The sequence below is a fragment of the Sceloporus occidentalis genome, unplaced genomic scaffold (assembly GCF_023333645.1).
Source record: "Sceloporus occidentalis isolate IW3139 unplaced genomic scaffold, rSceOcc1.0.p SCAF_127, whole genome shotgun sequence".
Taxonomy (NCBI): domain Eukaryota; kingdom Metazoa; phylum Chordata; class Lepidosauria; order Squamata; family Phrynosomatidae; genus Sceloporus; species Sceloporus occidentalis.
The window spans coordinates 2,546,854-2,572,388 of record NW_028317107.1 but is presented as its reverse complement, the minus strand read 5'-3'; the positions used below and the strand labels follow the sequence as shown (position 1 = coordinate 2,572,388).

The window sequence follows — 25,535 nt, the reverse complement described above, 5'->3', positions numbered from 1 at the left end:
CCGCCGGGGATAGACCGGGGCCACACACCGCTCGGCATAGAGAGGGGCCACACGTCCCGCTGCACCTGCCGTTATCTGCCCGGCCGGCGGGGAGCTGGGTCACCGTGATGGAGCTGCCACCCGCTGCCCCACTGAGCTGAGCAGGAGCCGGGGAGCAGGGAGAGGATACAGGGGGCAGGGACACGGATCACCGAGGGGGCAGGTAGTGGGCACTGATCACCGGGGGTATAGGGAGTGGAGGCAGGGGACATGGTGTAGGGGCAGTAAATGTCTGTTGAGGGTGTACGTGGTTACTGCGGGTAGGAGGACACTGAGTGGGACAGTGAGTGGGACAGGGGGGTGCAGTGAGTGGGGTAGAGGGGGTGCAGTGAGTGGGATAGAGGGGGTGCTGTGAGTGGGATAGAGGGGGGGCTGTGAGTGGGGTAGAGGGGTGCTGTGAGTGGGGTAGAGGGGTGCAGTGAGTGGGGTGGAGGGGTGCAGTGAGTGGGGTAGAGGGGTGCAGTGAGTGGGGTAGGGGGTGCAGTGAGTGGGGTAGAGGGGGTGCAGTTGCCTGGATCCAGTGTGATTGGTAAAAAGACCTGAGTATTAGGAGTCTGGGTGGCTCAGTGGGTTCAGTGAGTGGGTGCAGTGAGTGGGACCGGGGGTGAACAGTGTGGGGACCAAAGTGGAGGAAGCGGGAAGGAGTCCCGTGTAATAGTAGAGACCAGGACATGGTGACAAGAGCAACTGCCATCCAGTGTAAGTGGGGCGTTTGGGGGCAACCAGTGTGAGGGGGGGGGAGTGTTGGGGACACCCAGTGTGTGTGTGGGGGGTGCTCAGTGTACAGGGGTCTGGAGGAGCGGGGAGGCTTCTGTTCCACCTGGGGTCACCATAAAAAGGATTATCATTTCTGAGCAGAGGAGGAGAGCCGCAGGACCTCGCAGTCCCCATGATCCCCGTTTTGGGGGTGCTGGTACCCTGACCCCATTATCCACAAAGATGAGGAAACTGAGGAGATATGTGCACCTGGTGCTGTTCTGCCCCCTGTCCAAAGGACTCCAGGTACTTCTACTCTTTCCTTTATTTTTTTCTCTCCATCCTGACGAGCCGACGATCAGATTTCCGACATGCCGATGCCGATTTTTGATTTCAGGGTATTTTGTGTATCATGTGAGGTCCTGCGATATCACGGATTCCTCCCCCAGCACTTCAGGGGTTAAAATGGTGCACAAAACCCATATTCATCGGTGGGGGGGGTGTCACAATGTTTGTGTTACAATACACTTTGTATCAGAAACAAGCAAAATATCGATCACTCTTCTGGCACTTTAGAGGTTAACTTGGCATTCTTGGTCATGTTACATGTATGTGAATGTACATGCAGACAAAACATATGTGTTACGGACTGATTCTGCAGTCTGGGGTATCCGGAGTCTCTCGGGTGGGCATCTAAATCGTGCAAAACCTGCGCTTCAAGGGATGATGAGACTTGTAGTTCATCTACAACTGAAGGATCGCCGGTAGCCCAACCCTTCATGGGCAGTGCAGTAAAGAAAGGGTTAATTGAGCTGAAATCCACTAAAAAAAAAGGGATCCTACGCGTTCTGCGGCAGGGAAGGTGCCCGACACAGCGGGGCAGAATATATGTCTCCGGAGAAATCTCGGTTAACTGTTTCATTACTGTCAGTTTGGCACGGGGTGTGGAATATACCCCCCTGGGGGGTAATAAGAGCAGCGTGTCCTCCGGCTCGGCCCGTATTAATAACGGGGAGGTAAAGTTGCGGTTATTAATGTAACTTTCACTCGGTGCTCTCTGGAGGGCGATTGGAAGCGGCCGTACAGAGAATCGGCTCTAATGATTGGTGATGGCTTCTGTTTGCCATCCATTTTTTTTTCTTTTTTAACCCTTTCTTCGGTATCCAGCGTGGCTTCTCTAAGCGGAATCCGGAATTATTTCCATTCATTAAACTCGAATCTATAACGAGCATGGAATGGGTTATTAAAGACGGGAGCTGGTCTGAAAGGCAAATGTTTAATGTCAAATGCCTTTTTTCCCCCTTCTCTGCTGCTACGGCAACAACCTATCAGCGCCTGCTTTTGTCACGTGACAATTAAGTGCTCCCGGGCAAAAAAAAATTAGGAATAAGCTAAATTGAATCATTTTTGGAGTAGGTGGCAGATCGGCACCTTGGAGAGGTCTCTAGAGGCTTTGTAATGAAACAACGCCTGCTGCTCGCTCTTTAATAGACGGACCGAGCTCCGGGGATTTGTGATGTAGTACGGAATAGAAACACAGTGTGTGTCCCTTTAAATACTTTATACTTCCCTGAAATGCCTACAGCGTGGCCCCGTATTTGGAAGCAAACAGTGATGTCTTGCATGCCTTTCATGGCATCCTTACCGAGAGGGTGGTAGATAAATGGAACAGCCTCCCAGCAGAAGTGGTAGAGGGTAATACAGTGAGGGTATTAGATATGCATGGGATAGACATACGGCTCCTGAATCTAAGACGAGACCAACGACTGATTAAGGTTTGAGTCTTTACAGCAGGAGAAACGGGGAGACTAGACGGTGGGGGCCGATCTGCCGACGGGTTCTGGGTTTCATGTGAAGGACACTTTAGGAATGGACCTTCTGCCAGGCATTGGAGAAATGAGAGGTGGCTTGTCAGGCCTTTGGAGAGACCTCTTGCCCTGAAGGAATGTCTGGGTCGGGCTTCTGGTCCAGTTCAGTCCTGGTCTGGTTGATCGGAAAGACGTTAAGATTTCATCAAGTCCTCCTGAGTGCGATTTCCGACCAGCGATGTCGGCACCGAGACCTGAACTACGTCAGCGCCAAGTGGGGATTACTACTAATTCACGGCATGCGTGTGGCCTCTGCAAACATAGATGGCCCTCATCGCATGCGTGGCATAACCATACCCTGGAGTTGGGGGCTGGTTTTGAAAGTGTTAAACCTCTCGTCCGGCTCGCAAAGTGTTAATGCTCTCTGGCTCAGCGCATTGTTCTGTTAAGGGGTTAATAGGAAGCTTTGGGCTGCATTATCGTTGGCTCCCGACAGACCTCCAGAGCATTGACTTTCCGATCTCCTGATCTCCTTTCGAGCTCCTGCGTTGTCCCAGGTCACAATGGTCATTGAACGAGTCACTCAACACGTCTGCTCGCCTGGCCCTCAAGGTCCTATCGATAGCCCGGATTCCCTTTCACCCCCCCATTGTATATTTAAACCCGATCGCGGCTACGTCGGGTGCGGACAGACCTGCGGCGTGCCTGACTGCTAAATACCTGGGCTCGGTCGGGATCGCTTTACAGTCCATCAGTCATGGCATCATTGTGCGGGTGAAATCCAAACACCGGTCCCTTTACAGCTGCGTTGGCTCACGGGAGACGGAACGCCGTCCAACAGGCCCGTTCACTATGTGTCGGTGCTGGGCCGGGGCCCCGGGATCCATCTTCCTTCTGCTCAACCACCAGGTAAGGGATGGTTGGCCAGCTGGTGGACCACGACCTGATGATAGTCCTCCTGGCTTAATTTTTTGGGAGGTCTCCCAATCCTATCTGATAACAGAACAACAGTCTGCGTCTGACGAAATAGGAAAGAAGATTCCAGCGCTGCAAAAAATGTATCTTTTGCCTGAAAGTGTATCTTTTCCAAACAATTACTGGAGACGGTTATGTTCCTTCTGTGCCTGATACGCGGAATGTCCCTTCAGGGCGAGAGGTCTGTCCAAAGCCACCTCTCATTTCTCCAATGCCTGGCAGAAGGTCCATTCCTAGGGTGTCCTTCACAGGCCACGTAGAAATCCAGAACCTGCCGGCAGATCGGCCCCATTCGGCCCCCGTCTAGTCGCCCGTTTCTCCTGCTGTAAAGACTCAAACCTTAATCAGTCGGCGGTCCCGTCTTGGATTCAGGAGCCGTATGTCTATCCCGCACATGGTTACGTTGTCTCACTAGGAGGTTCTTTCCATGAAGACCATTACTGGAAAACATGGGGTTTTGTGAAAGGGTTCCGTCCCACAAGATATTCCTAAAATTCTGCCTCACCTAAGATACGTTTATCCCGCTCCCTGGGGGGCGGTTTTAGAAAAGATCTCCCCATTAGTATCAATTTATGACGACCTCCCGGCAAACACCGCAACGTAGATCTTTCGGCGGGTGTGAGGGAATCGCAGGGTTCTCCAGCCCTAAAACCCCGATAGAAACAGCCGGAAACGGCTTTATAACTTAAACGGGGTGAATAAACCCCATTCTTCTTCTTCTAAATGCCTCACTTAGTTACATTAATAGCTACCAACAGGCCACAAGGTCACATAAAAGTCTCGGTAAAGCCCTGACCTCTAAAATCTGGATGCATGCGCGCATGGTTTAGAAAAAAAGTGTAATTGGCTCAAACGCCATCAAGGACGGTTAAATCAGAGCGCTGAGCGGCCCCCAGTGATTTAAACGCTTGTCTCTGAGCTGACACTTCCCGCAGAGCGAGTGTTTTTAGATGAGCCCCGGGCCGGCCCCGGCTGACATATTTACGCACTAATAATACATTAACGGGGACTTCGGCGTCCTCATCCCTTCCCAGAAGGCTCTTTGAGGAGGAGAAGTTGTAATACGTGGCGGATGTCAGCGTTACCTGCTTTATTCGCTCGCAGAGCGGCCAGACGGGTGTCTCGAAGTCGCCCCGACGCAAAAGCCGAGTCCCAGCGAGTGAAGACGGAGTCTGACGGCATCTGCTGCCGGGGATCGGCAACTCGCCGTCCCGTCAGCCGGCTGCCTCTGAGCGCGAAAGACAGCGCCAGATAAAAATAGAGTGTTTATTCCGAGCGAACGCGGATCACACAAACACAGACACAAACATTTTGGTTTTCGGCGCCGTGTTTGGACTCCCGCCGGCCATGAGCAGAAACATTCCAAACTTTCTCCGGGGACGGGCAAAACGTCAGCGATTTCCCAGGGTTTAGTGCAGTGCCTGCTTAAATAGAGAACATCTAGTTGGCAGGACTAGCCTGACCGCAATGGGACTGTTGGTAACTATGTGCTAGAGGTGAAGTTCACTTGTGGCACACAATTCCCATCATCTAAAGTGGCCAAAGACGGGAACTTTTGGAGGTCGGGCTTTACCAGGAATCTTTGTGTGATTTTGTGGCCTGTTGGTAGCTATTTGTGTAACTGAGGGGGGCATTTAGAATAAAAATAATAATTTTTAAAGGGGCATCCGATGGAGGAAAGAGAGTAATCAGATGGAGGAAAAGGGGCATCAGGGGGAAGAAAGGGGCATCAGGGGGAAGAAAGAAGGACATCAAAGGAGGGAAGAGTAGCACAGGGGTTTGGGGTCCAAAGAGGGACTGTGGCTTCTAGACAGGGACACTTGGGAGTAATGCTTGAATACAGTACTAGGTCATATATTCCCGGCAGGAGAGGAAGGAATGCTCGTGCGGCCCCCGGGTCGGACACCTTGCGCGTTTTCACACCCCAAAGGCCCCCCAGAAGCGCAGAGAAATACATCAGTTCTTCCCGAAACAGCGACCGAAAACATTATGGAAGCTCTGGGGGGAGAGACGGCGTCCGTCACCACGGCAACAGCGGCTGCAGCGGATCCATCTGAGCTCTCGGCCCGGCGGGGATAAAACCGCTTAACACCTCTGCCCCCCGTTCTCAGCGAGAGCGTGAAAATACTGGCGGATACAGTATCCGGGAGCCGCAGCGCTGCGAGGGCCGACAATTAGCGCTCAGCCTCGTCGTTAAATATCTCACCTGGAAGGCGGCCGGAAAACTCAATTTCATTCCGCGATTATCTCTCCGCCGAGCCGCGAAGCGGGCGCCGGAATCAACCTGTTACACTCGGCCCCGCCGGGGGCCGCATCTTAGCGGCTCATTAACAGCCAAAGGAGCACGGAATCGGCAGGAGACCGAGGGGCGCTTCTTCTACATAAACAAGACTGTTCTGTCCGTTCTCCTCCCCGCGGCTTTAGGAAAAGATCTTAAAGATCCAAATCAGATGATGCAGAATCAGCTTCTCCCGGCAGATCGGCCCCTTCCGGCCCCCGTCTAGTCGCCCGTTTCTCCTGCTGTAAAGACTCAAACCTTAATCAGTCGCTGGTCTCGTCTTAGATTCAGGAGCCGTATGTCTATCCCTCGCATGTTTAATACCCTCACTGTATTACCCTCTACCACCTCTGCTGGGAGGCAGCTCTATTCATCTACCACCCTCTCAGTAAAGTAAAACTTCCTTCCGTTCCATCTCACACTCTGACCCTCTTGAGTGACAAAGGCGAATTATAGTATACAGGTTGAGGGGCTCCAGGGACCCCCTTTACATTAAAATTATTATTATTATTATTATTAAGGTCAATTCAGGGAAAAGGAGAAAAAAAAAAGCAAAAACAGGAATCGGTCTGGTTGTTTGCAGAAGGCGTCTCCTGCGGGTCATATATATTTATACCGATGCAAAGTCCGGAATGTGGAGCAATCAGCGGGAACGTTTCCATGGCAACTGATCCGAATTTAGAACTTGTAAATATGACCGAATGTTTCTATATGTACCCCCCCCGGGGTAAATGTCTATTGGGAACAGAATACATCGAAACCCAGAACCCACCGGCAGATCGGCCCCCGTCCGGCCCCCGTCTAGTCGCCCGTTTCTCCTGCTGTAAAGACTCAAACCTTAATCATCGTCGGTCTCGTCTTAGATTCAGGAAGCGGGTGTCTATCCCATCCCAAACAAGACCTCCAGTCTCTCCCCTTCTCACCCCACTTGCCCAGAGCGTTGGGGTAAATACCGAAGAGACCTCTGGGGTCCTCAAGCCTTATTTCTACGTCGTCTCGGGGTTATATATACTTTATGATATATGGCAATAAGACGGGTGCAGCCCGCAGCGTTCTATTTTGGAACACAGACGGGTCGTCTCTAGAACGCGTCTGCTGTTGGTACGAGGCGATCCAATCAGCGAAGCCGTGAGAATCGTTTATACCCCGCTGGCTTCTCAATGACAAAACCCCTCAATGCTGAGCGGCGGATCGGAATCGAGAGCTGCGCCGAGTTATCGTGCCCACGCCGCCCCCCCAGACACGTTATTTGTCTGTCTAATTGCAATCAGTTAACGTGGATCGTCGGCTTCTCTCCCTCCCGCCACCCTTAGGGAGAGATCCTGTAATCTGATGGGGGCTCTGGGGGGCCCCTGCTGCGCCGGCAGATTGAGGAAGGAAGGGTTAATCGTGTAATGGGTGGCGCAGAGACCTATCTGCGGAAACATCCTGGTAATTAGCTGTAAATGTAAAAGGCATTAATTAGCAGAACATGCGCTGCGGAGAAAGACGCCCCCCCCCCCCGCGAGTCACAGGCTCGGAGCTTAGTGTTTGAAATAACAATGAAACTTTGAGTATGAGTGTGTGTGTACACCTTAAAAGGGATACTTCAATACTTCAGCCATCATGTGCACTTTGATAGCTGAGTGGTCTCTTGCAAAGTCATGAATCTCCCCAAATGCAATTGCCTAGGTAACTGGAACAGCCTCCCAGCAGAGGTGGTAGAGGGTACTACAGTAAGGGTATTAAACATGCACGGGATAGGCGTACGGCTCCTGAATCTAAGACGAGACCAGCGACTGATTAAGGTTTGAGTCTTTACAGCAGGAGAAACGGGCAGACTAGACGGGGGCCGGATGGGGCCGATCTGCCAGCAGTCTTTATATTTTCGCAGTCAGGCCTGTAAGCGGTAGGAAAATGTATCACCGACTCAGATGGTGTTTCTCAAAAGCAGATGAAAAAACCATGAAGGTCAGCGGAGAGCCGGAGGTTACTTAACATAAGAAAGTAACGGGATTTACTCGTCGGCTGGGCGGCTGATCAAGCTCATCCAGCAGATTCGCACGCGGTTTAACATACAGATGTCATTTTAGAATCACAAGAAAGGGGGCCGGTGTCTGGGAATGCGTCATCGGAACGTTATGTCAGCGCAGCGCCACGGGGGTCACGTGACCACGGCTCACGCGCCTCGTGTGTCTCAGTGAAAAGGAGAAAAAAGGTGAAATTGGTTAATTTACTGATCCTGGTTTGAAAAACGTTTCCCTTAATTTGATTAAAGGAACGGGAACCCCCCCCCCAAAAAACAATCTCATTTTACGGTATTTTTAGGTTTTTCATATTTCTGAACCCAGCCAATTGGGGAAGAGATCACGATGCGTCTATCACTGTGACTCAGGCAGCTGTTCGCGCATGACCCACTTTCTGGGCTCATCAGGTTCATACTGTGGCCCCCGTGACGCTGGAGGCAGACGGGGGGGGGGGTTTCGAGAGATCCTGAAAACACAGACCGGACTGTCGGACAATTAGGGAAATTAGAATCACTTTAAACAAATGGCGGTGATTCTTGGGTCTTCTTTATAAATGAAAGATATTATTATTGTCCTTGTTGTGATTTTTTATATTGTTATTATTGTTGTGATTATTATTATTATTACTATTATTATTGTTGTTGTTGTTGTTATTATTATTATTATTATTATTATTATTATTATTACTATTATTATTACGTTGCTTCAGTCCCTGTTTTCTTCTCATTATTATAATTTTTTTACGGTGGGAAAGGCACTGAAAGGATGTGGAGAATCCGCTTTTTCTTTATCTACCTCCTCTGCGTGCTTCTTCTTTATTTCGGGGACCCCTCTGGCCCCTTAAAGGGCTGGCAGACAATATAAAAGGATTATTAAAGTTCTAACACATCCTTTGTGCGACTCATCGCCATGGAAACATAAATGCAGATCGCAGCTCGTTGGGAAAAAAATGTCATAAAATGAGTTAAATATACAGAGTATATATTTTTTAGCCGCTCATAATTAACATCATTATGATTAATAAACCCCAAAACTGATGTTCTTCAGATACAGAGGCTGCTCTGTGTTATTCCTCCCCGTATAACCTTGTGTTCTTTGGCTTTCAGAGTCGCCTTCCGGGTATCAAGGTGAAGTACCTGTTCCTGGCCTGGCTGGGTATTTTCGTGGGCAGCTGGGTGATGTACGTTCATTATTCTTCCTACTCCGAACTCTGCCGGGGCCACGTTTGCCGCATGATCATAGTAAGTGTCATCGATTTTGCATTTTTTTTTTTCTAAATATATAAAAAAAAAAGGGGGCTGCCCGGGGGGGCCAATAATATGTTAAAAATATTATTTAAAAATATTAAGGATGTCGCTACAGGCTCTTCTGTTAAAAATGAGAGGAATAAAATAATTTATCTCAAGAATACATTTTTTTTATTAATGAGAGAAATAATTTTTTAACGAGAGAAATAATTGTATTTATTAAAGAGAGAAATAATTTATTAATTAATGAGATAAAAATTGTATTAATGAGATAAATCATTTGTATTTATTAATGAGATAAATAATTTTATTTTTTATTGAGATAAATAATTTTATTTATTAATGAGATAAATGAATAAAAATATGCATCTCATTAATAAACCTCGCGGCTCAAAGCTGAAATATAAATATTTGACCCCATTTATTACATTTTCTTTGTACATAATCCTACTTTTCTGCCGATGCTCGTTAGCCGTCTGCCGGCCGTCGGAAGCGAGCATCGGCAGGTAAGTAAGTACCTTGGTTTTAATACAAGTGAGGTTCGTAGTTTTTCTCAAGGGTAAAATAAAAAATGTCCAAAAAATGCTACTTTAAGCCACAAGAAGTATCAAATAATGTTCTTGAGGGGCCACACGGAATCCTCCGGATACTTTGTTACGGACTCGGAATCTTCAAAAAAAGAAATTATTGGCGTTCATTCTTTCGCTTTAAAGTTTTAAGAGGATACTTCAGGAATTCCAGCGGTTATCTTTGGATACACATCTGTGCTCAAGTAGAGTTATCGTTAGAACGTTAAGGGCCCTTGAGAATTCCCGATTGGCCGCGCAGGCTTATAAAATATGTTTGTTATCAGTTTGTGACAAAATAACAGCGTGCGGCCATCTCAGTTGAGAGCACAATCATCAACAATCCACTTTATCAAGAGTTTTGCGGCAAAACAAACACCCGGCATCAAAAGATTCCATTAAGGGACCCCGGATTCCACCCCTTTCCTTTTGTGTCCCAACAGAAATCTAATCTTTGGTTAAAAATATATATATTTTTAAACTGTAGAGTTTCCAGCTATCAGGGCGACAATAAAAACGAGATGGAAAGGAAATGATCAGGAAAAAAAAGTGTTTTATGGCCAACAGAAGAGCGTCACACGGATAACACCTTATATCCCTGTATATTCCTCATATTATATATTATATACTCTCCCCCCGTATAACTAATCCCATCCTTATAACCCGTTATATCCTGTATATTCCTCATATTATATATTATATACTCTCCGGCCGTATAACTAATCCCGTCCTTATAACCCGTTATATCCCTGTATATTCCTCATATTATATATTATATACTCTCCCCCCGTATAACTAATCCCGTCCTTATAACCCGTTATATCCTGTATATTCCTCATATTATATATTATATATTATATACTCTCCCCCCCGTATAACTAATCCCGTCCTTATAACCCGTTATATCCCTGTATATTCCTCATATTATATATTATATACTCTCCCCCCGTATAACTAATCCGTCCTTATAACCCGTTATATCCTGTATATTCCTCATATTATATATTATATATTATATACTCTCCCCCCGTATAACTAATCCCGTCCTTATAACCCGTTATATCCTGTATATTCCTCATATTATATATTATATACTCTCCGGCCGTATAACTAATCCCGTCCTTATAACCCGTTATATCCCTGTATATTCCTCATATTATATATTATATACTCTCCATCCCGTATAACTAATCCCGTCCGTATAACCCGTTATATCCTGTATTATTCCTCATATTATATATTATATACTCTCCGGCCGTATAACTAATCCCGTCCTTATAACCCGTTATATCCTGTATATTCCTCATATTATATATTATATACTCTCCGGCCGTATAACTAACCCCGTCCTTATAACCCGTTATATCCCTGTATATTTCTCATATTATATATTATATACTCCGGCCGTATAACTAACCCCGTCCTTATAACCCGTTATATCCCTGTATATTCCTCATATTATATATTATATACTCTCCCCCCGTATAACTAATCCCGTCCTTATAACCCGTTATATCCTGTATATTCCTCATATTATATATTATATACTCTCCCCCGTATAACTAATCCCGTCCTTATAACCCGTTATATCCTGTATATTCCTCATATTATATATTATATACTCTCCGGCCGTATAACTAATCCCGTCCTTATAACCCGTTATATCCTTGTATATTCCTCATATTATATGTTATACACTCTCCGGCCCGTATAACTAATCCTGTCCTTATAACCCGTTATATCCCTGTATATTCCTCATATTATATATTATATACTCTCCGGCCGTATAACTAACCCCGTCCTTATAACCCGTTATATCCCTGTATATTCCTCATATTATATATTATATACTCTCCGGCCGTATAACTAACCCCGTCCTTATAACCCGTTATATCCTGTATATTCCTCATATTATATATTATATACTCTCCGGCCGTATAACTAATCCCGTCCTTATAACCCGTTATATCCTGTATATTCCTCATATTATATATTATACACTCTCCGGCCGTATAACTAATCCCGTCCTTATAACCCGTGATATCCCTGTATATTCCTCATATTATATATTATATACTCCGGCCGTATAACTAATCCCGTCCTTATAACCCGAGGGGGGACCATTTATGCCGCGCTCTCTACTTAAGGAAGTGTCCTCAGGAAGCTGTCCACCAAGAATGTGTGATGGAAATTGGCTTCCCCCAGTTCTACATTAAAAAAAATATATATATGTTTTCTGAAAAAAAAAAACGCAACTATTTGAAACGTACTTTTATATGTATTTTTATTACACGTCATGTTTTTGCGGCGGTAACAATGCATGTGCACGGCGTGTATAACTCAAACCCATCCAGGTTGGATTTTATCGGCCGTGTCCGTTACACGCTCTCCCCGACCTCCTGAAGTGGGGCGCCGTGAAACACGTGCAGTCGTCTGACACTCCGGTTGCCATGGAAACCAGAAGCAGACTCTCAGCCTGTTTAACTCTCTACCTCCTTTTATAAAAACGCACCCCATACGCGCGCCCAGCCCCCCCCCGTTTCATTAAGATGCGCGTTTAGGGGCTCCTGGCGACATGATGCCCGCGGGGGAATAGAGGGGCCGCGGGCGATCTGGATTGGAATCCATTAAAATTCTAATGGAATCTAAAATAATGCAATGGATCCATAAACCACCTTATCTCATGCAGGCAGGCAGGAGCCAGAGCCAGTCGTGCGCATAAACCGGTATATATAGCATGACGGCAAATATTAATTCACAGGGAAAATAGGTAATCCCAGTTTAAATGACTCGTCGCCGTGACAAAAAAAGGAAGAAATGGTTAAAAAATTAGCCTCCCCTGAGAGTCTTCAAATATTAACCCTTTAATAGCCCATCAAGGCATTCCGTGTAGCGACTCATTAAACGGCTCTAATACCGGTCGTCATGGAAACTTTAACTTGTTACTTAAAGATATGTTTAATTGAGTCACCTGCATTCAAGCAGGAATATCAACCATAACAGACCGGGAGCAAAAGCACCAACTGGGAGTCTTATAAATGATCACAGCGGGGAGAATAGGAAGGAGTCAGACTGTGTGACCCCCATAATCTGCCCCGTCACCCTGAGACTGGGGCAAAGCCCCTGACAGCCCCCGGGTGTGCTTGTCGCTCTCTCGTCAGATCAGTCTGGAGATGTCGTCTCTCTAAGAGTCCGTTTAACGTCGTCGGGCGTCTCGATGAGTGACAGATTCGGTATGCGGCCGGCCGCCTGAAACGGGACTTTTGTGCAAATTAATGAGCCGGAAAGGAACAGAAAATTTCCGCATCCCTGACTTCCCTCTTACGCAGAACCCGAAGCGACGAGACGGCTGCAGGAGAACGATGTGACCTCCCTACTCAAAAGAAATATAGAATTTGCCGGCCCATTCGGCCCTCAAACCTTAATCAGTCGCTTGTCTCGTCTTAGATTCAGGAGCCGTATGTCTATCCCATGCGTGTTTAATACCCTCACTGTATGACCCTCTACCACCTCTGCTGGGAGGCTGTTCCAGTTATGTTCCATTGCATTATGGCCCTTGCCGCATACTCAAGGTGATCGTGCCGTATTTCCGATGGCAGCTGAATCCGCGCTGACATTCTCCCGCGCGGTGGGTGCGGGGCGGCATATATTATTGAATGCAGAACGTTCCGTTTGCATTTTGAGCAGGTGGGGAATTTCTTTTCAACCTTCAGATTCTGATAATGCAAGGTTTTTTTTTTATTACAAAGTCTGCTTTAAGCATGAAAAGCGCCTGTTTCCATGGAGACCCTGCATACAGTCTTTGCATCCTAAGGTATAAGCGGAGGAAGAAGAAATGACCGCATCTCGTTACGACCCGCGGGAGGCCAGGTGTCAGTTCCCTGCATCTACCCTCTTAAAGAATAAAACCTGCAGGCAGATCGGCCCCATCCGGCCCCCGTCTAGTCACCCGTTTCTCCTGCTTGAAAGACTCAAACCTTAATCAGTCGCTGGTCTCGTCTTAGATTCAGGAGCCGTATGTCTATCCCATGCATGTTTAATCCCCTCACTGTATTACCCTCTACCACTTCTGCCGGGAGGCTGCTCCATTTATCTATCAGTGGCCAATTCCAGAACCAAGCCCTATTCCAGAGCAGATAGCCTATTATTGTGATAAAAACGGTATCTCGGCCCCTTGGACAACACATACAGTCCCTACATTCCGAGCGAAAAACAAAGCAATTTGCTTGAATATTCGATTTTTAGATGATATATTTGGGCCAAATTCTCCCCAACGAATCTCACTCCGAGAATAAATAAAAAGCCGCTCATCGCCGCACAAATAGGAACTTAAACGGCTGTTTCTGGGTGAATTACATCTTTTTCTTCTTTTTTTTTTCCTCCCCATTCCGTAATGTTCGGCATAATTCACATTTCTGTCCGGCTCGCCGTATATTTCTCAGCCGGCAGAAAGACGTGCGGAAATCGCCTCTATTAATTTCCCGCCGCTGATTGGCTCCTTCAGAATCATTGATTGGCTGATTGGCGGCTTCGGTATCACTGATTGGCTGCTCCGGAATCATTGGCCCACGGAGGAGGGGAGCTGCAGCTTCTCCCTAAACTATTCCATTTAATCATTTAACCTTTTAAATAATGGATATTCCTCATAACGGTCCATCCATGCGGTTCCCGCCGTTGGTGTACGCAGCGCTATGTAGAACCCATCCCTTCTGGCACCCAGTAGTTTGAAATTAAATGGCGATCGTTTGTCTGCAGCGACAACCTGGAGCGGTTTCACAGAGCAAAATAAATCCCGCGTCACCATAGCAACCACCAATTAAAAAAAAATCTCAAGGAAAAAAAGTAGGCGTCTTAAAAACTCACTTTTAAAGAAAATAACAGAACAGAGAAAAATGAATATTTTTGTTTTCTACCTGCAATGAAATGAAAAGTCAACTTCTGAGGATTAATAGGAGCGTTCATATTACTGGGGAATATGTTTTTTTTTGTTTTTTTGTAATTCTAATTTTTCTTGCATAAAAGCCTTTTAAAGAAAAAAGGCCACTGGCTTTGATGTATAATGCGACGCGATAAAAGGTAACCCTCCTCCTAACCTTACTGCCTTCAGATAATTATTTGATGTCCCTTAAAAATACCTACAAAAAACCCAAAATACATAAAAATAATTTTTAATTTTATTTACAATAAAATATATATATATAAATATATATATTTTTTTTTATATATAAATATATTTTTTTATTTATTTTTATTTATGTATTAGAAATGTTCTAATTCCTTCCCCCTTTTGATGAAAAATAAAAATATATATTTTTTAATTCTGCTAAGGCACGGAAAGCCTCCCATTTATATCCCGGAATGTTTTAAATTCTATTAGCTCTGGTTTGCCTTTACAGGCGTAAAGAACTTTCTCCCGCTAGAATCTCGAGGGATATTAAGTAATTCAGTTTACTCTCAACCTCCCGCTTGGGAAACTTCACCCTGGTCATGTGTCCAGTTAACTAAACAATTCCCTGAGTTTATTGAGTCCGCGCACGTTCTGATGGAGCCTACAATCTGCGCTCTTTGGAATTCATTTTAAAGAATTCCTGCAGTTATGGCCAAACTTTCTTAAAACTAAAAGCTACAATATTTGTGTGTGTGTGTGTGTGTATATATATATATATATATATATATATATATATATAATATATTTATTTTTTTATTTTATAATATATATATATATTTATTTATATAATATAATCTATTTTATATATTTAAATATTATGTATTATATAATTATTTTTTTATTAATTTTTAAATTTTTATTTTATAATTTATTCTAATATATATATATTGGTTTTTTTTCATCTATTTTATATATTTATATATTATGTATTTTTATATATTTTTATTATTTTATATATATATTTATAATAAGTTCACTTTAGCCACAATTAAATCCCCTTTTTAAATAAAGTCATATCCATATATTTATCCGGGCAGCGGCTTAGCCCCTCCTGTTTTAAAATCAATCCATGTTAAAATTTTATGCGCAAATAAATTAAGATGTGGAAAGGCATAAAACTGCCAAGTCTCGATACGCAGCACACTAGACTGGAATTGATTTTTTTTTTTCCTCCCCATTCTTTCCGCAGGGGACTCTTGCTTTGTTTGGCAGGCTTAAGCGTCACCGAAGTAGTTAACCGTCATATTAATTTACTGGTATAAAAACTTTGTGACGGTGGCATTTAGTCCGGATTTGTCAGCGGGCCGCAGGCCATGCCGTGTCTAGCCGTACGGTTTGTTGAGTTAAAAGCCACGCGGGGACTATGAACCCGCGCTCCCCTACCAGCCGGGGGAGAATACACGAGTCTCGGGCCCCATGACAACAGCACGTAGTTGCCGGGGTCCACAGGCAGCCACGAACGAGCAAGATTAATGATCAAATAATAACATTCTAATGAAGCGAGTGTAATTCCAGGGGGGGGGGCGAACCCCGATTACCATGGAGATGAGTGCTTCGGAGAGAAGGGACGTGCCCGTCTGCACAATGAGAAGCCCTCTCTGATACAGCCCCCCTCTCCGTTCAGATGAGATCTTCCGCCCCCCCCCAACCATTTCCTGGGCCTGCTGGGCTGGGTGCTTGCTTTAACTCTTCCATTGCCGGGGGGGGTATTTGGGGAGCGAATGGCACTCCCCAAGATGTATAAACCCACCCATTCTCTTAAGCGCCCACCAACTTTTTATGATTTTTTTAAAATAAAAAATGTTAAATACAAAAATTTTACAAAAAAATCCCAACCCCCGCTCTAATCAGCATAAATATTATTTAAATCTAAATATAGATTGAGAGCCGTTCTTGGTTGCCAAGCAAAGCCTAAACAAGCCCCTCTCCACGTACTTTCTGATTGGCTTCACCTTACTGGGTTGACTGGTGCCCGGGACAGGTGGCCCGGCGTCGGTGCCCAGTATGAGCCCTGCCCGGCGCCAACGTCCCCCTCACCTCCGACTATAAGGAGTAGTAATTGCCCTGACTCGGGTCGGGTTTTTAAACCCTCTAAGCCGAAATGTAATCCATGTTTAAGTGGATAAAAAAAAAAGTGGCCCCCGGTCCCCGCAAATCTATTTTTTATTTGTTGGCCCCTGACTAGGTTGGAATTCTGGTTCCCATTAATATTAATCAGAAATATTTTCCTGGAATTCGGTAACGCTCCGCAGCTTCGTAAAGGACAAGGGTTACGTTTTCCAGGAATTTTATATCATTTCCAAACAACGCAAAGTGGAACGCGGCGAGGAGACGATAACAGCCTCAGATACTCCCGAGTCAGCAAAATCATATACTGACCTCTACGGTGAACTCATGGGATCTCCCAACAAAATGTTTTATTCCTCGTATCAGATTAAAAATCTATTTTCAAAAATATTGTTTTCTTTTTTTTAAACTAGTTTTTGCCCCATAATTATACCTGGGAACTGGTTCGACACCCGACCGCGGGATATCAGGGGGCCGTACTGGCCACGTCTCGTGTTTTCTCCTTACTCATACTGCAAATGGGGAACAATAGAATGGCTCGGTCTTAATCACCACGTTGGACTTTCTGACTAATGAAAGTCTATAGAGGAATGGACTTGATTAGCATCGCCATAAAGCATCAGCTCAGTGTGATGTTTGAGTCGGGAAAGTCACCCGAAATATCACATGACTGCCAGCAACGGCGGCTCCAGATCTGCAGATAAAGGGGGTTTATTGGAACAAAATGAGATAAAATCAAATTTTTGTCACCAACTAACATTACTGTATACAGTGCTGGGGGTTATATTACTGTATACAGCGCTGGGGGTTATATTACTGTATACAGCGCTGGGGGGTTATATTACTGTATACAGCGCCGGGGTGTTATATTACTGTATACATCGCTGGGCGTTATATTACTGTATACAGCGCTGGGAGTTATATTACTGTATACAGCGCTGGGGGGGTTATATTACTCTATACAGTGCTGGGGTTATATTACTGTATACAGTGCCGGGGGGTTATATTACTGTATACAGTGCTGGGGGTTATATTACTGTATACAGTGCTGGGGGTTATATTACTGTATACAGCACTGGGGGGGTTATATTTCTCTATACAGTGCTGGGGTTATATTACTGTATACAGCACCGGGGGGGTTATATTACTGTATACAGCGCTGGGGTTATATTACTGTATACAGCGCTGGGGGGTATATTACTGTATACAGCGCTGGGGGGTTTATATTACTGTATACAGTGCTGGGGGTTATATTACTGTATAAAGCGCTGGGGTTATATTACTGTATACAGCGCCGGGGGGGGGTTATATTACTGTATACAGTGCTGGGGGTTATATTACTGTATACAGCGCTGGGGGGTTATATTACTGTATACAGCGCTGGGGGTTATATTACTGTATACAGCACTGGGGGGTTATATTACTGTATACAGCGCCGGGGGGGTTATATTACTGTATACAGCACTGGGGGTTATATTACTGTATACAGTGCTGGGGGTTATATTACTGTATACAGCACTGGGGGGGTTATATTTCTCTATACAGTGCTGGGGTTATATTACTGTATACAGCACCGGGGGGGTTATATTACTGTATACAGCGCTGGGGTTATATTACTGTATACAGCGCTGGGGGGTATATTACTGTATACAGCGCTGGGGGGTTATATTACTGTATACAGCGCTGGGGGGTTTATATTACTGTATACAGCGCTGGGGGTTATATTACTGTATACAGCGCTGGGGTTATATTACTGTATACAGTGCCGGGGGGGGTTATATTACTGTATACAGTGCTGGGGGTTATATTACTGTATACAGCGCTGGGGGTTATATTACTGTATACAGCGCTGGGGGGTTATATTACTGTATACAGCGCTGGGGGGGTTATATTACTGTATACAGTGCTGGGGGTTATATTACTGTATACAGCGCTGGGGGTTATATTACTGTATACAGCACTGGGGGGGGTTATATTACTGTATACAGCGCTGGGGGTATATGTCATGGGACCCCCCCCCTCTTTATCTATGAAGCGATGTGGGTTCAGCTGCGTTCTGTAGAATTGTGCAGCGACTGAGTGAATCCGGTGAGTCAGATCCATCCAGTTCAGGCGCGTTAATGAATGAAGCTCTCGGATGGGATCATAAAGAGAATTTCATGCTTTTGTGTCGCCTCCAAAATAAACATTTCAGAAACCAACTAAAAATGCTATTTTCTGCGGATAGAATTAATTATCTTATTTTATTAAAGAATTACATTTCTTTTTTTTTTTTTTAAATCCAACATCGCAGCAGCTGCAGCATCTCCCTTATCGGCATCATTCATTCGCCAGCTTCATATGTAGATTTTGTTGGAAATAAATCCTCGTCTTGGAAACAAATTATCGGAAACGTCCCCAAAAATATCTGCGTTGGCCTCGCAAGTCTAGAGAGACCTTTTTGTTCTTCTGCTTCGTGTTTTCGTCTCGCTCGTTAGTTCTCGGTTTTTGGGACCTCGTTCGCTGCCAGATACCCACCTTTTATTATTTAACCTTCTTTCGGAGCACAGAACCAGCTCTGTGTTCGTTTGACGGTCACCCATCTTGGTTTACAATAAACCCCGTCTGGGGTTATCTTAACGTTACACCTGCCGAGATGCCAAAGGCTAATTCTGCTGCTCGCTGGCGGGAAACCAACAACACGTCCCTGGACAGAAGAAAACCCAACGCTTTCCAAAATTCCATTTGTGTGTTCGTCTCGCAGAAAAGTTACCGAAAGGGAGAAAAAAGAGAGATGAAAGACTCGGCCCGCTGGCAAACGGGTCGAAAAATTAGGGAATCCACAAAGTAATCATTTTGGAACACTGGACTTATTACACATCGTTGAAGTCTTCTATGGAGAACTTTTGAGAAGATTTGGCCTTCAAGCTTCCTGTGAACATCGAGGTTCTTAGGAAAAGAGATGAAAGACTGAGACCGCTGGCAATCGTGGAATGTTGGGCTTAATTGAGTCCAAAAATTAACGAATCCACAAAGTAATCATTTTGGAACACTAAACTTATTACACATCGTTGAAGCCTTCAAGCTTCCTGTGAACATCGAGGTTCTTAAGTCATAGAAACTAAAAAATTGTCACTTTACCAAAAAACTAAGAAAATGTTGACTGATTTTTGTTGACTGATGTTCTCATTTTTAGGATATGGTTTATTGAATTTTACCCTTCTGCGTATGTCCGCTGGAGATGATGGTAGCTCACGGTCAGGCCAGGACAGGCTGTTGGCAGATGTCCGATGGACCGGTGCCTGGCCAAGCCTTCCTTTACCATGCAGTGGCACGGCTGTGATTTACCAGCTGCTGGCCTTAAAGGGAAAGGGACAATTTTATCACTGTACCGGCTTACTCGACAGCCTTGTGTTTGGAATGCTAGCAAGCGCTGCGTCCAATGCTCATGTGCGTGGCTTGCCAGGAGCCTTCGGCTATCAGCTCATGACACTCATTGTGCATTTTGGCCGAGCAATTGGCTGTCTGCAGTCATGGTAGTCGCAGTTCATCCACAGTTGAAGAGCTGCCTTCTGCCTACGCAGTAAAAAAAAAATAAAAAAATTCTACCACAGAAAATTCTATTTCGGATTCTAAGCTGATAAAATAAAGCGCTTCTCGTTAAAATATAGTCCTGAATCTTGGCTGTCATATCGATCCCGAGAAAATCTAGTTACATGTGTGGGTCTCCTGATCCGGGGCTAATTATCAGATGCACCGAGCTTTCCGAACCCTGTAGGTCTCCTGCTCCCGTCCTGACAAATCCGAGCCGAAGACCAACGTTGACCTGATGATAACGTACATCGCAGCGATAATCTATCACGTCGTCTCGTACGTCTGTTGTTGCTCAGATAATGTCCCAGGAGCTTTGCTGCTTCCAGTAAGAAGACGCGACGCCGCGTGCGGAATATTAACGTCCTCCCTGCCATTAGCAGATGACACTGATGCAGGAGGCCTGCGGGCTGAGATGATCCAGGCCAAGACGGCAATGAAATTACAGCGAGCCCCCGTCGCAAAGCACTCTGTCTCTTAAAGCTGCCGGCGGATGTTCGTGGCGGAGACGCCTGCCACTCTGTTTTAATTAAGGCACTTCTCCATCTGTCAGTTGGAGGTTACTGTTAAAGATCGACTGATAACAAAGTATTGACCCAGCGTCTACCGGGACTAATTTATTTATTGAAGTCTGTTATCCGTCGGCTGCAGATAGCGTCGTAGGAGGAAGGGGGGGGGGGGTTAAATGGCCAAAGACGGAATCGTCCTTTATGAGAAGAATACTAAAATATTTCCTGGGTTGGTTTAAGAAATCTTATCGGTTTAGGGCCGTGGAATCTTCTTGATTAAGTCAGAGATTGGTCAACCACATGCGACCTCATTGACCAACGGGTCAATCGCCTACTTAACCGGATACATAAAACTTTATGAAAGAAGTTATCACGATTCACTAATACCCCAGGTGAACTTTCAGAAGATCCAAGAAAGGGTGGAACGACTCTCCTAACTTTGGAGACCCCCCCCATCCCCCCATGACCTGTAAAAGGTTCTGCTTCATTTTGGGGAAACGTTGACCAAGTGTTCTAGAATATCTTGGAATTCCAAACAAAGACGTTGACCTTGGTGCCATTCTTTTAGTCTGGAAAGTACTATTTGGCTTCGCTCGGCCAGATAACTAGCTTTTTTTATCACTAATCACTGAGTATTTACTAACTGGGACCTCTCAGTGAGAAGGTAACGTGTCCAATCACTCGAGACAACCTAACAAACCAGAAGACCCTCAGCTTGCGTGAAAGCCTCCTGGGTGCCCGAGCTTTCAATCACTCTGTAATAAAGTATGACCTCAAAGTGATTAAAATATCTTTTATTTTTATAATGTTTCTGACCTTTAAGTTTCATGTTTTTTTGTGTAATTGTGCGCAGTTACGTTGAATGATGGGTGGAGATACAGCATACGGGAGCCCCCCGGCCTTATTTATGCTAAATGCATATTGGGGGTCCATTTTACGTGCACTCCAGTGCATTTTACTGCTCGCAAATCGGTGCAGGCATTCTTTAATTATTGGAGTTCCTCTGTCTCATTTAACTCCTCCCCCTGCTGCCGCCACACTAAACAGGAAGTGTACCGCGGTATGCTTCTTGCACATGCTCAGTAGAACTCCCATTTTAACACTTATTTTTGCACGCATTCGTGTGATTGGATGCTGCTGCTACAGGAACGTTACTGAGCATGTGCAATAAGTGTACATACGAATGCTTCCTGGTTTCAACAGAGGCAGCCGGGGGAGGGGCTTAATGAAACAAAGTAATTTTTCAACTTGATTGAAGAATGCCAGCACCAATTTGCATGCAGGAGAATGAATTGCCATCCGTGAAAAATGTGCCCCAACATGCAATAAAAAGTAAACAAATAGAATTTTGAGGACTACGCTGTCCCTTTAAATGGAAATACAGGCAGATGTAATTCTGTGTTTCTGCTCCCGGAGTCGTTGACACCACGGGGGGCTCCTTCCCTCCGACACCAAGCGGATCAGGATTACGCGGGAATCCCAACTCTCGTAGCGTTAATCCTCTTAAAGGCACAGTGACCCCAGAACGCCTGTCACTCAAAGACAAGACAACAAAACAGAGCGCTTTCCCCTTATAGACAAAACAGCTTTCATTCTCGGCGGGATTCCCCTAAATACCACGTAATTAAATTTATTCATCGCTACGTTATTCTCCGAATTTGCGTTTTAGTAATGTTTCCAATGACGGGTATTTATTTTTTTTCCTTTTTTTTCGGCAGTGCGACCAGTACAAAAAAGGAATTATTTCGGGATCGGCTTGCAAGGATTTGTGTGAGGACCACAGCCTGGTCTTCCAGCAATGCCTATCATCCTCACCCAGGCACCAGGTATGCATTGCCATAGCAGTAAAAAAAAAAAAAGGCAACAAAAGAAAATAAAAAAAAATAGAAAAAAAATGCACACGACCTCTCTTCTTGTCAAACGCATACAAAAATATAAAATAAAAATGAAAATATAGTGGAAAAAAGTCAATTCCATCATTTATTGTAAATAACCCGTACGTTTTGTTGAGTCCAGAAATTGGAACAGAAACCCCGAAAGTAAAGTTTTTTATTGTCTACATATTTTTTAAATATATTTTTTATATATTACATTTTTTTCTACATAAAAAATTTTCGATTGTTTTAATAAAATTTTAAAAAAAGTGTTTTGTGCTCCTCCCTGTCTCGGGTAAACGCACGTCCGCCTCTACAGGTCTACAGAGGATCGTGGAAGGACAGAGAAGTCATCATCAAATGCGGCGTGGAGGAGAACCTGAAGGTGGAAAATAACCCCGACGTGGTTTCTCGGCGAGAACTTGTACTTTTTGATAAACCGACGCGAGGGACCTCGATGGACGAATTCAAGGAGATGCTGCTGTCTTTCTTAAAAGTAGGTCCTTTGCGGTCGAGATCGCTGCCCTGCGGTTCTTCTTTTCTCGTGTTGTGGTTTTTCTTTTTTTTCCTTTCGACTTTGTGGATGAGAAAAGCGTCGGCCCAAGGAAATTCCCGTAGAGTAATTTTTTAAATTTATTTTTCAATAAATTAAACCCAGTTTCGGCAAAAAAATGACTGCAGACCTATAAAAAAAAAAACATGTTTTTTTTTTAATAAAAAGAGAATTGATAGAAAAGAAGAAAAAACAATAGGGGCTCGTGGTAGTCGTTGTGTGGATTGGCAAAGCTCCTTTGGCAATGGACCAATTAGATTGCTTAATTATAAAGAAAAATACTTAAAAAGTGTTCTTTTTTTAAATTTCTGTTTATAATATATAAAAAAAAATGACGTGACTTGTATAATAATAATATTAATGTTTTTTCTCTTCCGCGTCCAACAGGCTAATTTGGGGGACCAGACATCACTTTCGGTCTTGGTGAGCCGGATTCTGGTCATGGCCGACGTGAATGAAGACGGGAAGGTGTCCCTGGCGGAAGCCAAGTCCGTTTGGGCTTTACTGCAGCTCAACGAGTTTCTCCTGATGTTGTCTCTGCACGAGAAGGAACACGCCGCCCAAATGCTGGGACACTGCGGCGACCTCTACGTCACGGAGAAGATCCCCCACGACTCTCTGTACGGCGCCCAAATGCCCGCTTTCCTCGAGACGTTTCTGCCTGCGCCCATGCACAGAATCGTTTACCAGTGGTTCGCTCCGGCGTGGCCAAGGAGGGCCAAGATCGCCATCGGCCTCCTGGAGTTCGTCGAAGAGATTTTCCACGGGACGTACGGAAGCTTCTTCATCTGCGAGCCCAACTTCAAGAACGTTGGCTACAACGAAAAGTACGACTTCAAAGTGGTGGACCTGCGGAAGGTGGCCACGGAGATGACCATCAAGGGGTTCCTCAAAGGCCGGCACTGCGAGCAGAACTCGGACTGCACCTTCGGAAGGGACTGCACGGCCGCTTGCGACAAACTGATGAAGCAGTGTAAAAATGACGTCATCCAGCCGAACCTGGCCAAAGCGTGTAAGCTGCTCCAGGACTACCTGCTTTACGGCTCCCCGTCCGACCTCAGAGAGGAGCTGGAGAGACAGCTGCGGACTTGCATGACGCTGAGTGGCTTGGCCAGCCAAATGGAGGTCCACCATTCTCTGGTGTTAAATAACCTGAAGACTCTGCTTTGGAAAAAAATATCCAATACCAAATATTCCTAAGCGTTCTCGTAAAGACGGGAAGCGTTTCGTTTTCTTCAACTAACTTTTTGGACGTCGGAGAGACGGCGGGTAGCGCTCTTCCTCGAAACGCCCAACGGTTGCCGTGACGCCCACAAAAAATACCGCAGTATATATTTCCCATAAGCTGAGGTCTAACCGGCCTGAGAGATATCAGTATTCAGAGCGCTCCGACGTCCCGTCCGGCTGATACCGCGTCACCTCTCCGCTCGCTGTGCAAAGTTCTGTTTTCCTGCGAACGCTCCAAATGTAAATAAATGGCTTTTACGTGGTTTTCTTGGGAATTTCATGTCCTTTGTACGTTTTTTAAGGTTTTCTTGGGTCAAACGGGGGTATTTGGACCATGCAGCCGCACGTACATTTTCTGCTCTGTGGCAGGGGGCATTTAGCTGAACGACCTCACAGATCCTCATTCGCGGTCTTAACGTGGGAAGCGTTCATTTTTCGGGTAACATTCAGAGGAACGAGATGCGTATCGCGCCACTCGAAATGATTTCCATGGCAACCTCAGATGCCTGGCTTAACACCGCTCATACATTCTATTAATAATTCATCTCTTTAGATAAAAAGCTCCCTTTGTGCTGTTATAGAGGGAAGTAAATATGATGAACCCTCATTTAGTTAAAATTGTTTTAACACATAACGCCTCTTTAACACTGACCAATCATTCAGCGGCGCTACAGGGCGTTCTTGTGCCTTATAATTCCCCCCCCCAGTATGCGTGCATAGAGCGATCTAGTCAATTTTAACCGTTGAATTCACCAAAAATTTTTTTTTTTATCACAGCTACGCCAAATGTACAGGCCTTTCAATAAGCGGTAGGTATGGGGCAAATCATAGGTTGTCTGGGGGCATGGACCCCTGTAAATGAACTGTAGACCCCTTATCGCTATACCATTCTTCAACGCGGTCTCTCCTGTCGCAGCGCCTGCTTTGCAACGAGCCAAAAGCTTTTAGTTTTAAGCGTTTTGGTAAATAGCAAAAAATGGTCAATACGTGTCTGCCCTCTTGTGGCAAAAGGTGAGAACAACAGTTTGTCCGAGGTAGAGACCAGGAGTATCACGAACGTCTATTCGGTTCGATCGATTTCTTTGCAGGGAGATGATAAACCTTTACAAGGAAGTTCAAGCTCCACGCAAAGTTCTTCTTCGGAGATCACTTCATAAATCGTACCTTCCAGA

The 25,535-nt window shown here is 45.1% G+C and overlaps 1 protein-coding gene across 1 annotated transcript; it reads left to right on the top strand.

Annotated features, from left to right (window-relative positions):
- Positions 1-978: 978 nt before the first annotated feature.
- LOC149281846 (divergent protein kinase domain 1B) lies at positions 979-24,336 on the top strand. Its single transcript, XM_089499008.1, has 5 exons — positions 979-1,041; positions 8,909-9,043; positions 22,428-22,535; positions 22,903-23,079; positions 23,524-24,336. The coding sequence occupies exons 1-5, from the start codon at positions 979-981 to the stop codon at positions 24,334-24,336; spliced, it is 1,296 nt and encodes a 431-aa protein (XP_089355134.1).
- The last annotated feature ends 1,199 nt before the right edge of the window (positions 24,337-25,535 follow it).